The sequence below is a fragment of the Uranotaenia lowii genome, chromosome 1, assembly GCF_029784155.1.
Source record: "Uranotaenia lowii strain MFRU-FL chromosome 1, ASM2978415v1, whole genome shotgun sequence".
Taxonomy (NCBI): Eukaryota; Metazoa; Arthropoda; class Insecta; order Diptera; family Culicidae; genus Uranotaenia; species Uranotaenia lowii.
In genome coordinates this window covers 60,829,658-60,850,471 of record NC_073691.1, presented here as the reverse complement: position 1 = coordinate 60,850,471, position 20,814 = coordinate 60,829,658, and the positions used below count along the sequence as shown (strand labels likewise).

The following is a 20,814-nucleotide window of genomic DNA, read 5'->3' as shown; positions in this document are numbered from 1 at the left end:
TGCAAGGACTAATGCAAGAATGCCGCTGAAAGACCGAGCAGGTCAGTTATTGACCGATCGAACAGATCAGCTCAAACGATGGACTGAGCACTTCGAACAACTCTTCCGAGTCACGAATAGCGATGGCCAACAGAACCCGCAGCTTGAAGCGCCAACAGTAAGTCGCATAATTGGCGTCAACTCGGAAGCGCCCTCGCTGGCTGAAATAGAAGCGGCAATCAAAAACATGAAATCCAACAAAGCACCTGGGATCGATTGCATCCCTGCTGAAATGCTGAAAGCCGACCCTGCCCTATCAGCACAAATGTTGCACCGTCTTTTCGCTGACATCTGGGATACTGCAACATTCCCGGCCGACTGGATGCAGGGTATCCTCGTAAAGGTCCCGAAGAAAGGAGACCTGACAGAGTGCGGTAACTGGCGAGGCATAACGTTGATCTGTACAACCCTCAAAGTACTCTGCAAAGTGATCCTGAACAGGATCCAGGAGAAAATCGACGCTACACTCCGACGGCAACAAGCTGGATTCCGATCCGGACGATCATGTGTGGACCACATCACAACGCTACGAATCATACTGGAACAAATCAACGAATTCCAGGACTCTCTTCTGCTGGTGTTCGTTGATTTCGAAAAAGCATTCGACCGACTTAATCATGAAAACATCTGGGCGGCTCTAAGGCGACGAGGGGTCCCAGAGAAACTAGTCCATCTCATCGAAGCACAATACGAGGCATTTTCGTGCAAGGTCTTGCACGATGGTGTCTTGTCCGAACCAATCCCGGTAACTGCTGGAGTGAGACAAGGATGTATCTTATCACCGCTACTTTTCCTCATCGTAATGGATGAGATTCTGACTGGATCGATCGACTGTGCACCGAACCGAGGATTGCCGTGGAATCCTTTAACAATTGAGCAACTGAACGACCTTGACCTGGCTGACGATATTGTTTTGCTCGCCCAAACACAACCGGACATGCAGAGCAAACTCGACGACCTCACCGAAAGCTCCAAGGCAGCAGGTCTCAAAGTCAATGTCGGAAAGACCAAGTCGATGGAAATCAACACAGGAAATCCCTCCAGTTTCATGGTAGCTGGGCAACAAGTTGAGAAAGTGGAGTGCTTCCAGTATCTTGGTAGCCAGATAACGCCTGATGGTGGTACCAGGAAAGACATCGAAACCCGGATCAGAAAGGCCCGATTTGCGTTTGCGAATCTCCGAAACATCTGGCGGTCACGCCAGATCTCTCTACGAACAAAAATCCGAATCTTCAACTCAAACGTCAAATCCGTATTGCTGTACGGGTGCGAAACTTGGTGCACATATGCGGTGACGACGCAAAAACTGCAAGTATTTGTAAACCGCTGCCTGCGGAACATCATCCGCGCTTGGTGGCCTGGCAACTGGATCTCGAATGAGGAACTACATCGCCGGTGTCATCAAAGGGCGCTAGAAATCGAGATTCGGGAACGTAAGTGGAGATGGATTGGGCACACGCTGCGAAAAGATGAAGACGAGATTTGCAGAGAGGCGCTTGACTGGAATCCAGAAGGTCATCGAAGAAGAGGCAGGCCCAGAAACTCGTGGCGGCGAAGCCTAGCCGCTGAAATCCGAACTGTCGACGAGAATCTTGACTGGGACCAGGTGAAGACGCTGGCTCCGGATCGTCAACAGTGGAGGTCTTTTACCACGGCCCTATGCACCGGAGGATCGGCGCGGGATCATTAAGTTAAGTAAGTATGTTTTTCTAACTGGATTTTTTTTTAAATTACCAAATTACTGGCTTTCCTTTTCCCCTAAATCAACAAAAAAAAACATTTTTAAAGGATTTTTCGTTTCGAACGTTAATTTTGATTAACACGTCTTTGTGTAAAAAATCGCCTGAGTAGGACTATCCCTAATTTAATCACTTTTCATTGGTTGATTGCTTCAATCATTTGTAGTTCATTTGAGTTCGGAGATGGTTTCTGTTAAAATGTTCTCTTCAACTTTAAAAAAAAGTATGGCTCCCATAAAACTTTTATGAAAAATTGATCAAAACTCTTTGTAGAATTACTTCATACATAGGATAGTAAATTTTAAAAAATAAAATAAAAAATCGACTCATCCTCACATCACAAGGAAAAAAAACCTTAATTTCATTGATATGAAATATAAGTTTTAAAATCAGGTAACAAACATGTCCCTCTAATGGGAAACCGACGCTTGACACGTTTTTTCCACAGCAATGGCTCACCGGCGAAACGTAAATAATAATTATAGCCACGTTTCGATAGATATTCACAGCATGAAAAATATATTCAGGGACAAGCATGCAAGATACGGCTCATTATTGCAGATGAATTTTTTAACCCGTTCTTAAAAAAGTGAAATCTAGGCATTTCTATTGATTGGTAAGAACATTTATAGAAAATATTGTCTTCGAAAACAAAACAATCGCGTCTAAAATTATGACTGTTGGATATTCAGAACATAAATTACGGGGAAAAAAATATAGAAAAAATGGATTACCTATTTTATTCAGCGGTAGAAATCTACTCAATTTAATAATGTAATATTTTCCTCCTATGAATCGTACAGAAATTCAACATTTATGTACTTAGCCTAGTAGCTGTCTTTTTGCTCTAAAATAGACTGCAAGCCGGAATTTCCCAGGAAAAATAATTTTAAATTCAAGATTTAGGTATTGTCTTATTTACCTTTCAATGTCAACTTAGGATATGCAGGTAAGTAAAAACTTGAGTTTCACAGTTGCAATGCATAGAAACCCTCAGTAAATAATTGAAAATATAAACAAAATTAAGAAGGAACATAATTTAAAAAAAAAAATCCCAACTAGAACAAATAGATAAGCTAAATTACTCAAACATAAACTTTTCAGAAATAAAAATTAACATCACATTCAAATCAACCTAACGGAAACATCACAATTCCAATCGAGAAGTCACCAACTTAAGGAAGAAAGTAACCCAACTTTGTTGCCACTGTGCTGTTGCTGACCCGATATAGAAACAAATCGTCATTAAAATTTTAACAACACAACGGATAAGATCATGACAACAAACGAACGAACTAACGGACGATAAACCAAACGCATAGGTCAATTACCTTCGAATTCGAATCTAGGACACCTCCCACGCACTCAGACTGACAAATTGTGTACCGAAGTAGTGCCCGTCTTCCCCTAGGCTTCGTCCAGTCTCCTGGAACAATTCCGCCTTCCTTGCTTCCTTGGCAAATGGCGCAATTAAGCACGCACTATTGATTCCACCGATTCAACACGTCGCACACACACGTCCCCGGAACTGGAACTGGCTATAACATTCGCGTGGAACAGGTGTCCGTTTTTCCCGTGGAGGGAATTCCCTAACCTCAAACTACGGACGTCAGTCAACGGCGGCCAGCGACAACAATGCACCACTTCAACAGTTCACAACGATATGTTTCGTCCTGGACGACGTCCAACTCGGGAGTGTGTGCAACCGTTTCGTTGTTACGGCAGAAAAAGGACTTGCCTGGCTGGCTGCCCCGCGACCACTTTCCCCACTTCCGGCAATTCGTCCTGCCGACGGACTGACTGACTGACTGGGTGCCATAGAAATTCCTTTCCCGGCCCATCGACGATGACGCCGTAAGGTAAGAGTTCTAGTATGGCAGCGGTGCTACTTCAGAGGACTTCCTTTCTCCCACTCCACCCCTCATACATGTGTGAGTTGAACTATTTTAACAGCAATGGCTCATACCTACTACTAGTACCGACTAATCGTCTCCATCGGTGGCGGCCATATGTAATGACTTTGCTGCTGCCATGTTTGTGGGAATCTTTTACGGTTTTTCTATGGAACAGCCTAATCACGCTCCAGTGCGGTACGAATTGAGTCTTGCTAGCTGATGCTTAATCTATATTTAGATGTAGGTGCCTGGCTTAGCTAAGTGAAATGCTCGGTCAAATAAAATTTTCGGTTTCAAGGTTTTGGAGGAACATACAAACATGCAAATGACCGAAAATGAGGAACCGTAGATCATTTTTCGCAGTTATTGGGTAAAATTTTGCAAATACACCAAGGATTTTTACACGGGTATACGTGCCGTTTAAAAAAACCGATTAAAGCATTTGAAAAACGAAAAGTGAGACGAAACACGTGAGAAGAGAGAAATGAGAAGTGGGACGTGAGAAATGTAAAATGAGACGTAAGAAGTGAGATATGAGCCGTGAAAAATGGAAAGCAAAACGAAAGACGTGAGAAATGAGATGCGAGAAGTGAGAAACAAGAAGAGAGGTGAATGAAAGGTGAGACACGAGATGTAAACGTGAAAAGTAAGACACGAGACGTAAGACTTAAGAAGTGAGATGTTAAAAGTGAGTCGTGCTAAGAGAAAAATGAGAAGTGAGATTTGAAACGTTAGAAATGAGAAGTGAGAAGTGGAACGTGAACTGAGAAGGGGGTCTCATGCCTCATGCCTCATGCAATAATTCGAGGTTCCCACATAAACTCTCCTCTTCACGACTCGAGGCTTGATCTCTCCTCTCACGACTCGAGATCAGACCCCTTCTTGCATCGACTCTAGGTTGACACACAAACCTCTCCTCCCGATGACTCGAGGCCTGACTTCTACTCTAACGACTCGAAGCCCGACTTCTTATCTCAAGGATTCGAGGTTTGCCACCTTCATCCCCGTCGTGTGCCGATCGAGAGCAGCTTGTCCTGGACTGGACTCGCGGCTGTCATGGCACACATTCGGGACATTGAACGCTACGACTCGGATGTTTCCCGAAAGTGACGACATCCTACCCCGATACGAGAGGCTCGCCCGGCATCGAGAACGTCTCTACCCGTGGGTATACCCCGACAGTGGTTAACCCTCTTCCTGTGAAGTCCGCTACGAGGAAAGTAGAGTCATATCCTCGCGGTTTCCTCCTTAGGAAGCGGTACTACTCGGATACACTCCAGCGGTGGGATATCCTACCCACGTTCACGGCGAATTCATGACCTCCGCTACGCATAAGATGATGCCTTATCTTTGTAGCTTCGATCAAGGGACCGGACGCACACTACTCAAATGCTCTCTGACTGCCGTTGACTTCAGCTCCTCTGCAGGGCAGTCATCAACCGAGTGAACCCAGCGCTGACCACATGCCAAGTGTTGGAGTCCGTACACATCCTCTGCACCACGTTTTCTGTTGTCGTGTCTGGCCCACAGACGGCAAGTATGTTGGTATGTACCGCCGCAAACCTCGGACAGGCACCACATGTTCGGGTATTTCCTCTTCGTCACCATAATCTGGGCAATATGGCGAAGCCACATTTCCAAACCGGTAGTGGTACTTCATGAAGCATCCATGAAAAGTTAGGAATTGCGTCATATGGAAGTCCACTTCACCGTGTCTTCTTTGGATCCAGCTTCCGATATGCGGTATCAGACGATGGGTCCATCTTCCTCTCGCTGAGCTGTCCCACAGCTGCTGCCAGTTGAACATCGAGTCCTCGTTGGCGAGATCTCATACGTTGGGCGTGTCTTCATTGACGTAGCATTAGACATCCTCCTCTAGAAAAACCGAGATGGGCATGACGCCTGCTACTTCGCAGATGGCGTCGAAAGAGATGGTCCGGTATCCACAGGTTCATCAGCCGCTGAACGCTGCTAAGTCTCTGCAGTTTACATTGTTTTCCCAGGGCCTGCCTCCTGGCCACTGATTCGTACCGCAAGATTGACGTGGTCACGCTTGCCAGTATCCTCCTCTTACTGCTGCGGATTGCCGAGGAGTTCGACATCATCCGTCTGAGTGCGACCGTGGCCATTGCCGCTCTCTTACACACGTAGTCGACATGACTTGTGAAGCTGAGTCCAACTGCAATAGTACCTGTTTGGGGTGAGATCAGGTTGATGATCAGCCCCATATCGGTTTTGTGGTGGGCTAGACGCAGGCACTTGGAGTACATCCAGCTTTCCACGGCATGGAAAGCTACTGTGGCAAGTAAGCATGTACTTCCGCTGTCGAGGAGCCTCTCGCCAAGAGGACTACATCATCCGCAAATCCTACGAGTTCAGCTCCCGATAGGAGGCTCATTCGTAGGAGCTCGTCCTACGTGATGATCCATAGAACCGGGCCGAGTATTGACCCCTGTGGCACACCCGCCGAAACTTATTGTGTTCACATGCCCTCACCGGTCATATACTGTAGTTGGCGTTTGTGGAAATAACTTTCCATAAGCATATATGTACAGATATGCCGAGACCCTCATTTGGATGAGGTTTTGATTCACCTTCTCCAGGACATTACCTGCTGTGTCCAGTAAACAGATCGGCCGGTACGCCGATGGGTCTCCTGGAGGCTTACCTGGTTTTGGCAGAAGGACGAGTTCTGCCGCTTCCATTTGCATGTAACGTTCTACCCACACCTTCAACAAACTACGAGCAGAATTAATCAAATACAAAACTCTGCAAGCACATCATGTAAATACGTTCACGGGGCTCAAACAATGAAAGAAGAGAGAAGTTACGATGAGTTTGTTCTACAGTTGCAAAGATGCACTATCCTGTGGATCACGATTTTTTATGCTCACAAATCCGACATTGCTGTCATTCGAGAGACCCTTTTAAAGTCATCTAGATTACGCGGGCCCAGTAGATAGTTATGACTGGGTGGGGATCATCGACTCTTAAAACAAATGACCGTCAAATCTTTGGCCTTGATACCTCTGTGAAACAGACTGCGAAAGTCGTCGATAAATATCTCTCTAATATGTTGAACGATTTATCGACATACAAGCGGAGCCCGAAGAAGGTTATACTACAAACATTGTAGCATTATAATTAAGTTAGGTAAGCTATTTTGTTCTGAGCGTATCGTGTGCGACATGACTATGTCCAGAAGAAGTATACCCGAGTGGTGGCGACGACCGGCTTACTGGTGGACCTCCGAAATTGCCGAGGTGCGTGTTAGCTGCCTTGAAGCCAGGTGGGGAGCTCAACGGGCGAGAATGGAGAGATGCTGTTTGTCGAGCAGCCAGGGAAGCACTCCAGCGGGCTATCCGAACGAGCAAGAAGAACTGCTACATAGCACTGTGTCAGAGCGTAGACGACAACCCATGGGGCCAAGCCTATAGAATTGCACTAGCGAAAATCGGTGCCCGAGGACGGCGAGCGAAAAGTGTCCCTATAAATTTAAAGGAGATCGTAGCGCATCTTTTTCCGCAGCATGTCCCGATGCAGTAGCCACTACTCCTGTACGACGCGAAAGTCCACGACATCGAGCCAGTAATGAACGAGGAACTTGTGGCGGAGTCCCGAATACAGTGGTGAAGGTAGCTGTACAGACCATGCCATATACTTTCAGAGTGGTGTTATAAAAGTGTCTCGACGAAGGATCTTTTTCCAACCTGTAAAAAACTGCAGAGCTGGTGTTACTACCGAAACCGGGGAAAATCGCAGATCATCGTACAGACCTATTTGTTTGTTGAATACCCTTGGTAAACTACTAAAGAAGATAATCTTCAGCAGCCTATCTGCACAGAGGGTGAAAGTGGACTGTCGAACAGACAGTTCGGTTTTCGGAAAGGGAGATACACAGTGGACGCCATGCGAATGGTGACAGAGTACGCGAAACGCGCATATCAATTGAAGATGACAGGTGTTCGTCATTGCGCTATTGTGACGTTCGACTTTAAAAATGCCTTCAACAACGTTAGCTACGAAGCTTTTGCCAAAGCGCTTAACAGGATGCCTGTTCCCAATACTCTTACAGCGGGTGTTCCACAGGGTTCCATACTTAGACCTGTGTTCTGGAATGCCATTTATAATGAGGTGTTAACGCTGAAACTGCCAGCAGGCGCGCAGATCGTCGGATTAACGAAAGATATCGTACTCATGATCAACGGCGAAACAATCGAGGAGGTAGAAGACCTCACAACGGTGTCTGTAGAAAGGGTTGGCATGTGGATGGAAGGAGTCAAGCTTCAGATAGCCCTCCATAAAACCGAATTAATGTTCACGAGTAGTAGACCAACAAAAAAGTTGTGCCGCCCTTGGAGATTACTGTTGGAGGACACACCACATCTTCGAAACAGCAGCTGAAATACCTCGTAGTAATGGTCGACAGCCGCTTAAGTTTAGGTACACATGTCTATTATTGTTGTGATAGTGCGTCGAAAGTCCACAGAGTAGCAAGAGATATCTTCTTGCGAGCGTGGCACTATCGAAACTTCAGACTGGTTAAATCGAAAGTATGGTGAGGTCAACTTTTACATGACGCAGTTCGTTTCGGGTAATGGGTGCTTTAAGCAATACCTTCACCTGTTCAAGCTTATCAGCTTGCCAAAGTCAACATCGGAAATGACAAGTCGATGGAAGTCCACATAGAAAATCCTTCCAGTTCCACAAGACATCCGGTTTAGAAAGTGGAATGCTTCTTATATATGGGTAGAGATTTCTAAAGCGGATCTTTATGGCCCTTCATTGGGACCCGGATTTAAATCGAAGAAGAGGCAGACACAGAAGCTCTCGGTGGCGGAGCTCAGCCGCAAGAATATGAACCGTCGATGAAAATCTTAAATGACGCCAAGTAAAAACGCTGGCTTCAAACTGTCAAAACCAAAGATCTTTTATTTTGGCGCGTTTCCTCGGATAACCGGAGCTGGAACGGGGCTTTAAAAAAGCTGGATTTTCTTCAAAAGTTAAATATAGTTAGATTAAGGTTGCCATAATTTGTCCCGCACTTAACCGGGCCCAACAAATCCGGGCTATTATATCCAAAAACTTGACAATATCCGGGCATATGATTTCAATTTTTTAAGTTACATGTTACAGTTTTAACCCAGATGTTTTTCTAGTTTGTGGGAGACCCAAATAGGTTATCTTGTTGATAACATTACTTTTTTACGATCGAAACGAAACAGGATGGGAATAATTTAACGGATTGGTTGGTCAAGTACATAAGTTAAGAAAAAATATTTAAGGATTGAAGTGGACTAAAATAAGAAAAATAAAGCTTTATTATTACATTGAACAGTAGTCTAGTAGGCGTTCGGTGATTTTGTAATTGCTCGCAGATGATAAGTTTACTTACCATATGTAAAAAATGTAACGTCAACACAAGTTAAAATAATGAAAAATTATCAGAAAGAAATGATAGAATTTTTTTTATTTATTTATAAATCCAGCGTATCGCTAGATTTTGCATTCAAATCTCCGTATAAATACGGTAAAACGTGAACAGCACATTCATGTTACTTGCGCAACTTTGCCATGTTCATGTTCATCAATTTATGTTATCACGAACCAACTATCAGTAATGTTATGATTAGTAAGCACCCTCCTTCGTATCCGGGAGGAAAATGGCAAAAAATATTCATCCCATCCATTCCAGTATGACAAAAACTGAGCGCCCTCCACAGGTGACCAAGTTCAGGAAGAATTGGTGTATAGTAGAGTTCTTTTCTAATCGAACATATGTCCTCCACCGATGTCATTCTTTTGAAATTGGTAATGGTAATGCGCCATTAAAACACATATTATTATTCCATTTCTGTAGTAGGAATAATTACTGAAAACCAATAGACAGATTTGAAATAACAAAATATTGGCCATACAAAAAAAAAACAGATTACGCAAAACGAACTACGATTTGAAATCTAATTTCTCTTAAACAAACTAACAAACTTTTGAATAAATAAAAACAATCTCCTTTCGATGGTCAATGCAAACAACACACGCGTGCCCTCTTCGATCGATTGCAAAACGAAAAGCCTTCACTAATGTCACCGATGCCAGGACAACGGAACTATGACAGGACACGCGAAAGGACCATTTTAAGCATTCAAGCGGCCGACCACAAAGTCCACTGCGAGGAAAAAAAAAACATCCAGGAAAACTAACATCAACTGCAACTTAAACAACTATAATTGCATAGCGATACACCCACTTATGTACTGTCGTGTGGATTGCTTGCCACTGTAAAGTTTATTTACCTAGGACATTTTATATAACTAACTATACAGCCAGCAACTATCCGATATGGCCGAGTAAAGCAGAAGGAAGATTTATCGAAGAACTTTACCAAGGCTCTGAATGAAACCTTTAAAGCAAATAGTCCGAGAGCAGCAATGGGGGCCGCCCTTAGTTAGACAGTTCATTGTCAAATATGTGCAGAGTGCAGGGTCTATTTTCTTCCTACTCAAATTAGGCTAAAAACCTTCCGAGCGAAAGTGTGAAAATTGACTGAATAAATAAACAAATGCATAATAAAGGTCAGCGCTATGGAAAAAATAACTTGTAAATAGCTTTTAATAGTGCAAGTTTTAAAATGAGTCTTCCGGTTCCATGTTATTTTTTCTCCTGCGGTTGGAAAGGTTCCTAGAATTTATGACATGTTTTTAACTGATTCGAGAAAAAAATCTAAAATAAAAATTTTTCTCTCCAACCTTTAATGCCTGCTCCATTATTGTGGAATTTCTGGTTCAAAAATTTATTAGAAAAATAAGGAATGAGTTCTTAACTAAGCATGAGTCTAGGCTCTGATTATTTAACTCAGGTCAGAACACACATAGTGAAAAAAAAAACTCGATTGTTATCCCTCATCCGTTCCTGGAGTATCAATTTGACACTCCTGACTAAAAACAATATATCTTTCTTGTTTCCCAACCGACTTAAACAAAATTTATATTTTTGAAAACCTCGTATATTTTTGAAAACCTCGTAATGTAACTCAAATATGTTTTTCAGACAATATTCACCTACAACACTTCAATTTTCCGTCTAAGAAAACAATCCAAAAAAACATGCTTCGGAAAAAATGACTGTTAGGGAATGCTCAAAAAATATTTCACTTTGTGTCCAAGAAAGCTGAAGTAAGAAGCTGTACGTTACATACAACGATAAATTTTTTTTTATATATATTTTTAAGATCATGACCACAAAAAAAAGTGATAAAAAGTTGTAAAAACCGTCCTATTCAATTAATGACCGTCAAAGCTATTTAAGTCACTCCAGATAGAATTTGAAAAGAGGATTTGAAAATTCACGTAACTTGGCATATTTGTGCATGTTTAGATTGTCAAAATACGAAACACAGAATTTTTGATGAATTTTCAAAGATAGGAGTTTTTCGAACTTTTTGTCAATTTGCAATTTCTCAGATTTTCTTGCACTGGATTTTGAATATATTACCTAACTCAAGATTTCCGCAACCAATTTATATTCATCAAAAATCCATGTATTACATAAGCGCTGCGATACATTACAAAAATACAAAAAAAAATATGAAAACTGTAAATTTTTTGAAAATTGGTTGAGAAACAAAAGAGATATAACGGTTTTAAGCGAGGGGTGCCAAGTTGACACTCAAAGTCTCATTAGGGAGTTTTTTCACTGGGGCTTTAAGGGTGCGTCCATGAAAAATTTTATGATGCAAAATTCAAGATTTCAAGCGTTCATTGATGATCCCCGAAGATTTTTTTTTTTATTTGGATGCACCCGAATAAAGTTACAAGCCGCCAAACTTCCAATAGTGTTAATGTGTTATATTGAAACTCAAGAGCGGATTAGGGTTAAGTAAGAGTAGACAATAAGCTTATTATAATTGAACAATTGGAAAAGATTAAATGTTGGAATCCATAAATTTGATACTTCTTAAAAAAAATGCTTTGCATGATCCTTTAGCTAAGCATCAATCGTAAACCTACCAGCGTTTCAGGGAACAACTGAAATTGTAGTAAGAAATCGATTTGAAGTTAAAATGTTTAAGATTTAGCTATAGTATATTTTTTTCTTAAATTGTCCGAAATCACTACAATCACAATTCTCAAAGCATACGTCGGCAGACAATTGAAATTGTGATTTTTTACAAAAATCCCTTAAAAATTTCAAAACAGCAAGTTTTTTGTTAAAATTTAACTTGGCAAAATTCCGCAGTCTTTTCTATAATTATATTCAATAAAGGCACTATATTTAAAGAAAATTAACGACAACCTTTAAAGAAAATTAACGAAACACAAAAGATACATGTTTGATGGCTCTCGAGAGTCTGAGAGAATTTATTCTTGGAAAAAATGACCCAGTAGGTGATATAAAAGTGTGTTTGTATCATACTAAACTATTTTTTTTTTTCGTGGTAAAGCATTTCAGATATAATATCAGGCGAGAAAGTGAACGACTGTAGTTATACAGGGTTTCCATTTTCAAATTCCCGGTTTTATCCCAGTTTTTTCGACCGAGATTTTATGACCTTCCCAATTTGGAAATACTTGAATATGACTATAAGGGTTTTTTTAAACTTAAATAACACTTTTTTAAATGTTAAACGTAAGGATATTCAGATAACGGTGATGTTTGTTGGGATGTTTTTTACAGAAAATAGTTTAAGAAGGTTTGAATGTTAAGGATTAAGAAAATAATTGAGGCTCATTGAATCAGAGGGATGAGGTGCCAAAATTGTGAATTTTTTGTTGAGTACATATATCAATCGATTCTTCATATCTCAATCTACATCTGCTGCAAAACGTTGATTTTTTTGATAATTTTGTCAACACTTTTTCGATTGAATTAAAACGATAATGTTCCAATTAAAATAACTTCATCGCACACAGAATTCGACTTTTGAGCTCTGGTTTCTGAATTTTGAAATATAATCATCAACGATGAATTTCGGGTGAATTATGGATCTGTAAATCAAAATTTTACAACTTTGGATTCATGATTCCAATTTTAACTGATTGATCCTGATTGTTATTCTAACTTATTTAGTTTCTCTGCCATTTTGAGAACAGAACGTGCTAAATTTAATTCCTCCTAAGTTTTGTTTTGATTTTCGACTTGAATGAGTGACTACTCAGGCTCTAAAAACATTTGAAAAAAGGTACAATGAAAACATTGTATATTTTCAAATGTTTTTAGAGCCTGAGTTTTGGGTGCTTGACTTTGGACTTGGCATATCTAAATTCGGAGTCTGAATTAGCAATCCAACCAGAACAATTGAATATCGCCGTGATAAGTTGTTACAAAATTACTTGTCAGTTGATCCGGACGCTTCGACCTACTTTTGGCTTTTCACTCCTCTTCAGCGGATTTAATCTAGCGATCGTCTATAATACTACTACGTCGATACTTGCGATCGTCTATAACTACAAACAGTATAGACGATCGATAGATTAAATCCCCTGAGGAGGAGTGAAAAGCCAAAAGTAGCTCGAAACGTCCAGACCAACTGGCAAGTAATTTTGTAACAACTTATCGCGGCTATTAGCTAATTCAATAAAATTATATTCACAAGAAAGGCTATTTCATACCAATTCTAGGGAAGTAATTCCTTTGACGTTGAACTTCTGATTTATCGACAAAAACAACGAACACGCAAGCATTCGCGTAAATTTTCTTGTTTTACTTTACGTTTTGTAATGAGTTTTGTAGTTAAATTCGTTAACCATCGCTGCGGAAAGGAGACTGGGCAAATTCGGTATTGAGTGTACCGCTGCAAAAAATGAGTTTTGCTCCCATATTTTTTTTCGATGCCTTTTTGGTCACCAAGCACCAGTGTAAAATTTTAGATGATTTGGTTGATTGATGAGTTAGCGCAACGCGTTTCTGTTTCGTATGGAAATTTGTATGGAAGAAGAAATTTTTGCACATTTATTCATCGAGAAAATTCAAACAAGCTTGAAATGAAATTGGTCTTTAATTTTTGGTTTTCACTATTCTTAAGTTGCATTTTTTGCAAACATAACAAGCAGCTAGGCATTTCATGAAAAAAATTATAACCATTTCGAAATAAAAAACCTGAATCCATTGAAAAGTGTTTGAAAATGGCAGACTTTACATGCTAGAGCTTTAAATAATTTCATGAACAGTTTTTGCAAAGGTTGTATAAATCAATGAATTTCCTTGCTCTGCAAAGCAATTTTTATTGAGATCTTCTATTCTCACCACAGCTTTCAAATAAGCAGTAAAAAAAGCAAAAATTTAAAAATAAATAATTTTGAAAACAAAAATTTTATATAACATCGAATATCTTTTCTGGGGTACAAGTTAGGCTTAAGCTTTATCCACATGAATTGTACTGCAAGAATAAAGAAATATTTTCATCCAAATTTATATTTTTTGGAACTTTCAGTACATCTCTGGCGATTTTTGAATGAAAAATTTTGTTTTCTTATACCAATTTCCATACAAAATTAAAACTCGATGCGCTAATTCAGGACTGGATGGATCGCTTCTAAAATTTTTATTGCTATTTCTGGCATCAAAAACAATCAAAAAAGTTATGGGAGGTATAAAAATTTAAGAATTTTAAATTTCATACAAAGCTTGCAGTGGTCTAGTGTACACGGATGTGCATTATACATACTGTTCGAAAGATCTTGACGAGACAAGAAAAAAACACTATGGAACCAAGAAAAACTACCGTGGTACTACGGTTTCTATCATCAGTATCGAATTCACGCGAAAGCAACCGGCACGATTCAAATTCCAAATTCACCTACTTGCATTCAACATTGAAAGCATCCAGGACAACTCCCACACAACCCTGATAAAGTCCACTTAAACTACGAGTATATGAGTAAAATAACCCATCCGAGGAGAAGCACAGCTGTGGAAAATAGTTAGTGGAGCTCCACTAAACGACAACAAACCCGACTAAATCGGCTGGATGGAAGAGCTGGAAAGTAGCACAAAATGTTCAAGAGAGACATCCACCACCCCCCTCCCCTAGATCCAAGAGGTAGGTTACTTACCATTTACAACGTTGAGCCTGCTGATTGCACCTTGTGTGGCGTTCTGATGTTGTTTAGTAGTTGTGTCGTTTCGATGGCGTCCGACGATTGTGCGAAAAGGCGTGGGAGCAGCAGCAGCAGCAACGGGTCCATTCATGAGTCCAACAGCGATGGAACAGTGTATGGCGACGATGATGATGATGATTGTGCCGCCGACGATCATGTTCCAGCGCGTTCATTGTCGTCCGAATAAAATGAATGAAAAGAAAACGGGAGATTCATCGAGTTAATTTAATTTCATTTATCTTCAGAAAACATGGAAAAACTATCAAATAATAGAGGAAATTAAAATAATTTACAAAAGTTGATTCGTGGAAATCGTGGAAAAAATCAATGAAAATAACCATTTCACCTAGAAAAATTATTAAGTAAGAAATAATCTAATAATCTAAATCAAGATTTAAAAAAAATCAACCAATCTCAGATTATTACTCAAAGGCCCAACGTCTTTTTTTGTATTGGTTCATGAGCTACCTTGGCTGACCCGGAAAGTAAAAACAGATCGTGGGACAGAAAATTTACATGAGAGCGAATAAAAATGATACTCCATCACTAAGAAAAAAAGACGACTGTTGTTCTAATTATTGCTACCAATCATCAGAGCGTGCATCCAACTATAAATATAATACACTTTACTACAAACTGATGATTGACCTTACTCAATCAACTATGAATATAATAAATTCAACTATAATCGTACAATCGATTCAATTGTAAATATGATAGATTCAACTACAATTGTATGATTAATTTTATGCATTCAACTATAAATAAAATAGATTCAACTATACATTCCTGGTTTACTTGAACAATTTCTACACATGCAAACACTACATGTTCATAAGTGTTTATGTTTATGAATGGCAAAACAGGAGATAATTAGCAAAAGAGGTATAATTGGACAGCACAATAAAATTGTGACAAACATTTTCAGTAGTAGACATCCCGATTAAGTGGCATCGATTTGCGTTTCATCGGGAAGCAGAAATGGCTAAACAATGCGAAAACCATTGACGTGTTGACTGCTAACCCGAACAAAGCATTATCATATTATTCGTTGTTAACATAAACTTTTTTGTGTTTACAAATAAACAAAATATGTATTAAACCAAAATGAAAATAAATACAGGAAAACTACAAAAAAAAACAACTATCAAATAAAGTTGAACCCTTAAAATCAATCATAGAAGTATAATTGATTACAACATATTTATAGTTAAATAAATCATAGCTGTATAGTTGAATCTACAATATGTTTAGTTGCATGCCCAATATCAATCAGTATATATAGTTGAAGTATTTGAATATATTTATGGTTGAATCAATCATACAATAGTAGTTGAAGCTGTCATATTTATAGTTGAATTCATAAAACCTATAAGACAAATATAGTTGAATATTTAATAAATATAGTTGATCGAGAATCAATCATCAATATGATTGAATATCGGCAAAATATAGTTGATAAAACTATACTTTTTTCTCCGTGATGGCGCAGTTTTTCCGTCTTATAACCCCATTCACCTATTTTATGTGAATGTATAGTAGAATCAACTAATTAAAACTCAACACTCTCAGTATGGAACACAAGTCATTTGTTAAATTCGGCCCAGGAAATCGCAAGTTACAGCTGTCGGAGTTTGAAGGATGGTCTTTTTTTTCGACCTGCGGCCTTCAAATGTTATTAAGGTGAATGCTGATGTTATCGAATATTTCAACCAATTTGTGTATGAAAACGATACGTACATGAGCCAGACAGTTTAATATTTGAAATTTTGAAATCTCAATGCATAACTTTTGATTAATACATTTAAATTCTCATTTTAAGACTTTCAACAGTTGAAAGCTTCTGAGCAATTGAAAACCTAAGCTTTCAATACTCTCAACTCTCATTTTTCATAACTTTTAATTTTAAAGACTCTCAACTATAAAGGCTCTGAAACAATTTTTACTAGTTCCAGATTACCAGACTGGGAAAAGTTTCCCAAGTTCATGGTATATGCTAGTTTTACTATACAAAGGCGAGGCACTCGCAAATTACTCCAGCTACACGATCGATAATGACACGTGTCTGAGAAATAAAATGTAAATTAGGATTGCAGAAGCAATTCTCATCAACTACTTAAAATGTAATCACTCTAATAGTTTACATTTTTTTGTTACATAATTTACGTATCATTAGTTGTAGTTTAGAAACTGTGAGTAATTAGTCGACGGGAAGAAACAACTTAGAATTTAAATTGAAATCCCCCACGTCCCACTGCAGTCCATAACACGTGTCATTCAGCATGGAAAGCTTGAAAGTTTGCGCTTTGCTCGTTTTAAATTTCCAAACAATCAACAACTATGATATGCTCCGGATACACAATCGTTGAATGCTTCCACCTACATCGTTCATTTTTGGTGGTGGTCACCTTCTGGCGGAAATCAGATGCTGCTGAGTTTTGGGAAAACAAAACTGATTAACAGTGTCAAGGTTGGAATCTGAATGCAAAGTTTTGAAGGTCCAATACAAAATTGAGTCACATTCTACAGTAAATCCCGATTTTTCCGATTGTTAAATATTGTACAAAGCATTTTTTTTAGGGTTTCACAAAAATTTGTGAACGTTTTATTGATTATTGTTTACTTTAACCCTGAAGAAGTTGAAATGATTGATGTCGAAACGTTGTTAACAAGGCTATTTTTGAAAAATAAATATCATGAGCATAGGTACCTCAATTTGCGCTGGAAAAAAAACGCTGAGGCATTCGTATTATAGATAACTTGTTCCACAATCGAAAACTTGGCTGGATGATTCAATTGGCTTAATCGATTTCAAATGGCAAATTCAACAAACATATCGCACCGGCTGACAGCCTTGCCAAAACAGAACACCGCATCATTGTTAGGTGAATCTTCACAAAAGTGACCGATATGGTACTCTGAGTCATTTCCAATTTTCCCCTAAATATTTTAGTTATGCTGTTGTTTAAGTTGATTTTTCCATGATATTTGTCCATTGTTTTTATAAGTCTTTTTTGCCAACGTTGTTAATCACTTGAAAAAAAAAAACAACTCGAACGGAAGCACATGGAATGGGATTGGTAATTTCGATTTGTTCCGTTCGTGGAATTATTGCATCACAGCCAATGTTTCGGGAGCATTTGCCTGAATGACAAAGCATCCCCCACCTTCAAGGGGTGGAAAAGACCGACAATCAATACCAATACAAGTGGTGAGGACGATATCATACAAACTGGGTAATTTTTTATTTGAGTGATGTCACTTTTGAACATTGACACATGCAGTTACTCGGGCACGTGACTAAACTAGAAATTAGTGGAACCAATCAGTGGGTTGCCGGTTCAGAAATCAATTAGTGCAAATTTTGTACAATTTCGGAAATCACACATCATAATGGTATAACTAATTTCACATTGGTTAAAATGTTGAACAATTCTGTTATTTGAAAATAACTAATCGTAGAATACCATAACGATATGTGAAAGTAATAAATATAAAATACTAGAGATGTACCGAATAGTGGTATTCGGCGAACGGCCGAATACCGAATATTGACCTTTTCAACTATTCAGCCAAACGAATATTCGGCCGAATATTCGGCCGAATATTCGGTCAAATATTCTGTTGATTTTTTAATAGAAATACTTCTATTTCTACAGCTATTTATAACAGAAATCTTCTTTTTTGCCATCTTAATGTCCCTCATGTTTTTAAGCCAATTATTTCCAACCATATGAATCAGATCTTTTTTAAGTAGGGGTCTCTTTGATTTTCAAAATGTCACCATTAGCTCATCAGATGACTTGTCACTTCTAGGACGGTTATCACAAAAGATAGGATTCAAGTGAAATCTGGGACAAAACATGTTAAAACAGGTGTTAAGCTATTTGAAATTGATTTTTTTTATATCGAATTAGATGAATATCTAATTTTTGTTAGATGTCATCAAAATAGTTGCAAAAAAAAACGATCATCTTTAATCTAAAGCATACAATACTTTCTACGACACGTATCACCACGGCCGAGTCTGAACGATTTTTGGAAAAACTTGTAAAACAGGAAAAATTTGAACAGAAACTAGACATTATTCTCAAACATACAAGAGGAAAAAGAAATAAAATTACTTGAAATTTAAAATTTTCATAGAATTAAAACAGCAGTGTTCAAATCGTATGTAACGAATAAATTTACTCTAAAAAATCGTTTTGTAACAGAAAATTTAAAAATTTTCACAGAGATATTTGATTTTTTTATTTGATTAAGCAAAAAATCTGAATGAACCCGGCTAAAATCCGGAAGGTTAAAAAAAATGTGGCCATCCCGGTCAGATTCAACTTTCTTGAATGCATTATTTGATTTATGGGCAAACCTGGATATATCAAGAAAATTTGGAATAAAAGTATAAAACTATCTACAGTGAAAAATACACGGATATATCTGAAATGTTCTATTGAATCCATAAGTTTTTGATGATTTCGAAAAATTTTCAACATTACCTTTGGATATTTAATAAATTATTGAACGCTTGTTGAAAAATTTGAGAAGTCTGCTTTTGTATAATTTTAAAATAATAAATATTCGGCCTATTCGACCTATTCGGCCGAATACTTAGCTCAACTATTCGGTGAGCCGAATATTCGGCTTAACGGTTTTTTGGCGGTATTCGGCGCCGAATATTCGGCCGACCGAATATTCGGTACATCTCTATAAAATACTGAACAATAAATAAAAAAAATAAAAATAAAAAAATCATTTAAAGCTTAAAAAATTGCTGTTGAAAAAAAAAATTAAACCTTCTACATTAAAACCCACTAAAGCATTCAAGAAATAATTGGGTGCAGTTAAATCGAATTCGTGAAACAATCAGAAGAGGTGCAGTGCGAATGGAAAATTGAAAACTGAACGAAAACAGTTGAAAACTTAAAAACACTCCGATCAGAAAGAAAAAGACTTGAATACGCTACACCGAAAAAAATGCAACAAACTAAGAAGACTAAAGAAGACTAAACACAGTTAAGGGAGGGTAAACTGTTGTTGAGTATTTAATTCATTTTCTGGAGAACTGATTGTCTCAAAACTTCAAAATTGTCTTCGTGCGTTCAACCAAAAGAACTCGACACATCACGGAATTTTTTAACAGGTAATGACAAGTATTTTGAAGAGAAGGAAAACATTCAGAATGTCCTATTGAAAACAACAAAATTTCAATCCCAACACTCAGTTTTCAAAAATCAACCCTAACATTCAGCTTTCAAATTTCATTTCCAAATTCTAAACTTTCAATTCAAACTGTATTTGATTTCCTCTCGAAAGTCCAAAGCCAACCTCATCTCCCATATCTCTCATCTCTCTCATCTCTCATCTCTCATCTCTCATCTCTCATCTCTCATCTCTCATCTCTCATCTCTCATCTCTCATCTCTCATCTCTCATCTCTCATCTCTCATCTCTCATCTCTCATCTCTCATCTCTCATCTCTCATCTCTCATCTCATCTCTCATCTCTCATCTCTCATCTCTCATCTCTCATCTCTCATCTCTCATCTCTCATCTCTCATCTCTCATCTCTCATCTCTCATCTCTCATCTCTCATCTCTCATCTCTCATCTCTCATCTCTCATCTCTCATCTCTCATCTCTCATCTCTCATCTCTCATCTCTCATCTCTCATCTCTCATCTCTCATCTCTCATCTCTCATCTCTCATCTCTCATCTCTCATCTCTCATCTCTCATCTCTCATCTCTCATCTCTCATCTCTCATCTCTCATCTCTCATCTCTCATCTCTCATCTCTCATCTCTCATCTCTCATCTCTCTCATCTCTTATCTCTCTTATCTCTCATCTCTCTTCTCTATCATTTCTCTTATCAATCATTTATCTTATCAATCATTTATCTTATCTCTCATCTCTCTTATCTCTCTCATTTCTCTTATCTCTCATCTCTCTTATCTCTTGTATCTCTCATTTGTTTCATTTGTATCATCTGTCTCATCTCTCTCATCTCTCTCATCTCTCTCATCTCTCTCATCTTTCTCATCTCTCTA

The 20,814-nt window shown here is 38.6% G+C and overlaps 2 protein-coding genes across 3 annotated transcripts in view; both read right to left on the bottom strand.

Moving 5' to 3' along the window:
• LOC129749697 (kinesin-like protein Klp10A) overlaps window positions 1-14,944 on the bottom strand; it is a 30,696-nt gene extending 15,752 nt beyond the window's left edge. Inside the window, exon 1 of one of the 2 annotated variants that reach the window (XM_055744749.1) lies at window positions 14,728-14,944. In XM_055744749.1, coding sequence (XP_055600724.1) covers window positions 14,728-14,929 — 202 coding nt within the window. In that variant the 5' untranslated portion in view covers window positions 14,930-14,944. Of the gene's footprint in view, window positions 1-3,109; window positions 3,453-14,727 lie in introns of those variants that run through there. The other variant, XM_055744757.1, reaches the window with a different exon arrangement.
• The window catches only part of LOC129749690 (dopamine receptor 2-like), a 660,001-nt gene that overhangs the window by 245,857 nt on the left and 393,330 nt on the right, over window positions 1-20,814 (bottom strand). The window lies entirely within an intron of this gene.